The sequence below is a fragment of the Sorghum bicolor genome, chromosome 1, assembly GCF_000003195.3.
Source record: "Sorghum bicolor cultivar BTx623 chromosome 1, Sorghum_bicolor_NCBIv3, whole genome shotgun sequence".
Taxonomy (NCBI): domain Eukaryota; kingdom Viridiplantae; phylum Streptophyta; class Magnoliopsida; order Poales; family Poaceae; genus Sorghum; species Sorghum bicolor.
In genome coordinates, this window is record NC_012870.2 from 54,747,595 (window position 1) to 54,753,532 (window position 5,938).

Consider the following 5,938-nt stretch of genomic DNA (forward strand, 5'->3'; position numbering starts at 1 on the left):
ACTGATGTACTCCACACAAAGCTGCAGCGCGCGGACACCCGAACCCAGCAAATGATGGATGAGATGATGACGACGACGACGACGGGTGCAAATCAATCAATCTCCAACTTTTGGCCTAGCTACATCACTTGTTGGATTGCACGGTGGTGTGTCCGCGCGCACCGGACCCGGCCTCTAGATGGAGAGAGGGACACGCGGCGCGCGTAGCTGGTCCATACCTGAATGTGTTCAGTCAATTTTTTTTAACTTTAATGAACATTATAGAAAAAAACATCAATATCTATAACAATATAAAATAAGTATTTTATAAAAATATATTCTACAATAAATTTAAAAGTATTAATTTAATACTATAAATTTTAATATTTTTTAGAAATTCTGTTAGACTTTTAAAAATTTAACTAAAGATATAACATTATAACTTGAAGTTTTTACGATATGTTTGCATTGTGGACCCCTACTCCACAGTAATAAACAAAGAAAAGTGGCTGCGGAGGTCAGGTCCAATATATATATATATAGTATAAGTATAAAGAAAGAGATGAGAAAGAAGTAGCTAGGAGCGAGAGGGAGGGAGGGAGCTACCGGTTATTTGCGACGACGGCATATCTTCGTCGTCGTCTTGGCGGCGTGACACCATGGGCGCCTATTATCGCCGCCCCTCGCCGCTCCAGCGGCAACTACTCCCCACGGCGGTGCTGGTGCTGCTCGCCATCGCCGCCAGCAGCAGTGGCTTCTCGAGTGCGGCGGCGGCGGCGGGCCGGAACGTGATCACGCACATCAAGGGATTCGAAGGCCCGCTGCCCTTCCACCTCGAGACAGGGTAACAAAAGTCTCCTAGCAGCTAGAGAGGATGCCTCACATAGTTAGCTAGCTGGGCAGCTCATGCATCATCCATGGCCGGTTTGGGGTGCATGCAGGTACGTGGAGGTGGACGAGGAGCACGGCGCCCGGCTCTTCTACTACTTCATCGAGTCGGAGAGGAATCCGGCGGAGGATCCGCTCATCCTCTGGATCACCGGCGGCCCCGGATGCTCCGCACTCTCTGGACTCCTCTTCGAGATCGGTCAGTCGTCGTTCCTTCCTTCCTTCTCTCTCGGCGTCGGCGGCCGGCCTATAATTTCAGTTGCGCATACATCATCATCATCATCATGATGTTGTTATCCACCATGCATGGGTGCCTGCACGCTGCCTAGCTACCTCGTCGTATTTCTACCTTCTCCTCTCCGATCATTCCCCAAGCTACCTCGACCTCGAGCTATATATTCCAAGGCTCAACCGTCGACCACCACCAGTCACAATATATGCAAACTAATTAATAATCCATGCATGCTCATGCTCCACAACTCATCCAAGCTATATGTGGGGGTTAGAAATTGTTTTCCATGCTATCGGTAATTAATTTCGTTTTTTTTTAATTTAGACTGTATTTGTTCAGATTCTCATATTTTAGTCAAATTTGTAACAGATCCAGAACTTTAGAAATTTCAATGAAATACAACAAACATTTGTCTCCGATATTTATTTATGTACACCGGTAGGTCGAAACCGCTCACGTTGGTTGCGCCGGCAGACACAGCACACGCGACGGAACATCCTAGGCCTTGTTTACTTCGCGAAGTAAAAAATTTCGCGACACTGTACCACTTTCATTTGTTCTAGCTATGTACTGGTTCAAAAGATTCGTCTCGTCAATTCTGATCAAACTGTGTAATTAGTTTTTATTTTCGTCTATATTTAATACTCCATGTATGTGTCTAAAGATTTGATGTGATGGAAAATCTTAAAATTTTTTGAGTTTTTAGGTAGAAGTAAACAAGGCCCTAGCTAACCAACTGTCAACTGTGTCCTAAAATATTTTTCTCAACCGGCCGGCCGGTCGTACGTCCTGCCGAACGCCGGCGGCAGCCTGCGCGCACACACATGCATGAACACATGATTATACTGTATTTCATTTCATCATGTGCGTCCATCCTTCTCATTGTAAACGCTGCTGCCTTTCTTCAATCATCCTCCGTACCAAAATATTGGAGTAGAAATCATTATAATTTTGGCCTGAGCTAATTCATCTCAAGTTGGATTGAATCAGATTTATTTATACAAAAAAACATTTACATATTTATAACACCAAATAGTACTTCTGATCAAAGCTAATAACTCAGTTTAAGATAAAAAAATGAAATGATTTTCTTTTTGACAACGTTAACCTTTTTCTTTCTCAATAATAGATTATTTTAACTTTTTCTAGATACATAGTAAAAGTTAGACGTAACGTATATTTAGATACATAGCGCAAAAACTGCATCGTAAGAAACTAATATATAACTGTAATTTAAAACGGAGAACGTATATATTGATTTTATGCACATACGAAAAGCATGCGTCATATATGATTGTGGAGTGATTGAGAACCACCGGCCGTGACCAAGCGGAGTGATAGCTATAGCCTAGCTAGAATACATCGTCACTGCCAAAACGCCTGACGCCGACGATGAGGACACGCTTCATGTCCTCTGCCCGACCTAGGATCTATGCATATACTTCCATCGTCAGCCAAAAGCAAAGCGGCGTTGTCTTCGACAGCAACAGTGTAGCAAGCAGGTAGCAGCCGCGCACACCCCCTGTGGCCGGCCTGCTGGACGTTATCCTGGTCCATGGATCGACCAACCATTCCAATTCCATCCGTGCTCTATATATCTCTATGACTCGTGTCTGTTATGGCATGTGTGTGTGTGCTCGCCATTCTCCTTTTTGGTTGCTTGTTCAGCTCGGCCACTCTCTTTTATTTCTCTGGATGGAGGGCGAAATGCATGCTTGTGAGAGTGAGCAGGGCACGGGTGGCGGTGACACTGGTGACCACCGTACCATTGCTCACTTGCATGCTCTAGCTTCCATCCCCACACTGAGCGACAACAAAATATCAATCTTTCGTATTTTCTCCGTGGTTGGAAAACGTAAGATGGTGTCTTAGTTTTATCCTTAGTCAAATTAATTCTCCAATTTAACTTAATTAGTTTATAGAATAAATAAATAAATATCAACAATACCAAATAAATACATTATCAAGACATACCCCATGTTGACCTATAGGGGCAAAGGAGCTTTATGGTGATGTTTCTTGTGTTAAAACAATAGTAAAAATGTGTGGAAGCATTACATTTGAAGCTAGGAGGTAAAAGAGAGGAGGAAGGCCGAACCCTGCCAAAACGGCATGGTCGGTTCCCCCAAACTGCTAGGCAGGTTTTTCCTGTTGAATCTGAACCTATATTAGTTTCCAAATTGGTTTCTCGATCTATATTTTCTTAGGAAACATGGAGAATATATTAGACTTGTTTTCTATTTGGATAAGACCAACCCTCCTCTATAGATATTAGAGGATCAAAGATTGATTGAAGGATCTAAAATTTAACCGTGTTTTTTACATCTATTACCCAGTTTTTCCATATTTCCCCAATCTCTTGACGTTCGTTGCATCTCTCCATGAGATCTAGCGGTGTTCTAGGTTGCCTTGCCGATCCTAGGGGGCTAGGACAACCTTCGGTCTGAATCTTTTCGACAGATCCTCCCGGGACGTGTTCCCGAGTTTTAGCGGCAAAGGACGAGCTCTAAATTGGCCAAATCAACCTTTAGATCGGTTTCGCTACGTTAAAACCATGGTCTAACATTGTACATATTGATGCAGTTTTATGCAAACTTAATTAAAGTCATCATACACTTTGCAACATAAAGAATATGTATGATCGAGCATGTGATTCTTCTTGTCTAAGGAAAGGATGCTTAGCATCATGATGGACCTTTGTAGCTCGCATCTTTATTCATTTGTCATGTGTGGTGACGGTGGTGGTGGTGGTGGTGGTGGTGGTGCATGCAGGCCCCCTCAAGTTCGATGTGGCGGGGTACACGGAAGGGTTCCCGCGGCTGGTCTACTTCGAGGATTCATGGACCAAGGTGAGCAACGTCATCTTCCTGGACGCGCCGGTGGGCACGGGCTTCTCCTACTCCGTCGAGGAGGCGGGGCTCAACGTCAGCCTGACGGAGTCCGGGCGGCAGCACCATGCGTTCCTGCGCAAATGGCTGGCGGAGCACCCGGAGTTCGCGTCCAACCCGCTCTACATCGGCGGCGACTCCTACTCCGGCTACACCGTGCCCGTGGCGGCGATGGACATCGCCGCCAGCCCGCCTGATGACCCCAAGAAGCCGAACCTGGTGGGCTACCTGGTGGGCAACGCCGGCACGGACGACCGGTACGACACGGGCGGCAAGGTGCCGTTCATGCACGGCATGGGGCTCATCTCCGACGAGCTGTACGAGGCCGCCAAGCTGGGCTGCGGCGGCGACTTCTACAAGACGCCGGACCCCACGAACGCGCAGTGCGCCAGCGCCATGTTTGCCATCAACATGGTGACCTTCGCCGTGAACCCCGTGCACATTCTGGAGCCCTTCTGCGGCGCCGCCGTGCGAGTCGGTAGCATTTTCCAGGGCTATGGCGGCGGCGACGGCGGCGGCAGGCGGTCGATGCTGGTGCAGGACGACGTCGCCCACCCGGGATTCTTGGCGAAGCAGAGGCTGAACCTGCCGGTGGAGTGCAGGGACAACGGGTACCGGCTGTCCTACATCTGGGCGGACGACCCGGAGGTGAGGGAGGCGCTGGGCATCCACGAGGGCTCCATCGGCTCGTGGAGTCGATGCACCATGCTGACGCACTTCAGGCACGACCTCGCCACCGTCATCCCTTACCATGTCAACCTTACCAAGGCAGGCTACAGGGCGCTCGTCTACAAGTACGTACATACATTGCATGGTTATGTATATTATTGATTGATTGATGCACGAATAATGGACGAATGGCATGCACTACATCTACATATGTATATATGCATGCAGCGGCGATCATGACATGGACATGACCTACGTGGGCACCCAAGAGTGGATCAGAACCATGGGCTACCCCATCGTCAGCGACTGGAGACCATGGTACGCCAACCGACAGGTCGCAGGGTAAGTTACATAGCCCGTTCGTTTATGGTCTTAAATGGCTTCAAATTGTATATTCCGGACCTGAAACTATTTGATATTTTGTACTAGACTAAAAAGGTTTGAGACCGTTCTAGGCCCAGGAATGCCTAACCGAACGGATCCTTAGCTTGCTTGGTGTCTTTCTTGTTGGTTGCTTCAGTTGAGCTCCAGTCCTTATGATTTTCTCATTTCTGTACATGCGTCAGGTTCACAAGGACTTACGCCCACAACCTCACTTTTGCCACTGTGAAGGTACGGGTAAACATTCATGCATTATGATAGTGTGTTACTATAGTATGTTTGAGGGATAATTACTAATTCATCTATTCTTTAAAAAATAATAAAATAAAAAAAACAGGGAGGAGGGCACACAGCTCCGGAGTACAGGCCCAAAGAGTGCCAGGCCATGTTGGATCGATGGACATCAGCAGCAGGCCAACTCTGATGAATTTGGTGGCCACGAAATTCTGTCTTATTGTCGAATTAATCATATGTACTAAGAATAAGACAAGCTTTAATTCATAGGGAGAGGCAGCTTGTACTTGGCTAGGAGGAGCCTAGGACAAATGCCAGCTTCGTATATAGTATAGTACTAGCACACATGCCTGTATGTTCCAATGGAACATACAACTTGTTGCTTGGTTACATAGACAATATGTGGCATTGGCATTTTATTCACCGATCATGTCCCTACTTCATTACGCGCGCCTTAGAATTGACTTCGTACCATCACTGACATGGCGCTCTTTTAACTCATTAGCATGGGCCGTGAGTCTAGCTTACATATGGATAGGGAGAGAGAAAATACTAATAAGCACATCACGGGAAGTATAAAAGTACTGAAAGAAGAATCCATTCGCTCTTTAACATTATAACAAAGGCAGTGATGTCTATGCATTGCAGTGGTACCTATATGATTGGG

The 5,938-nt window shown here is 46.5% G+C and overlaps 1 protein-coding gene across 1 annotated transcript; it reads left to right on the top strand.

The window, feature by feature from the left end:
- Positions 541 to 5,709, top strand: LOC8055109 (serine carboxypeptidase-like 2). Its single transcript, XM_002464805.2, has 6 exons — positions 541 to 823; positions 921 to 1,066; positions 3,872 to 4,781; positions 4,885 to 4,998; positions 5,223 to 5,268; positions 5,375 to 5,709. The coding sequence occupies exons 1-6, from the start codon at positions 639 to 641 to the stop codon at positions 5,459 to 5,461; spliced, it is 1,488 nt and encodes a 495-aa protein (XP_002464850.1). The 5' UTR covers positions 541 to 638; the 3' UTR covers positions 5,462 to 5,709.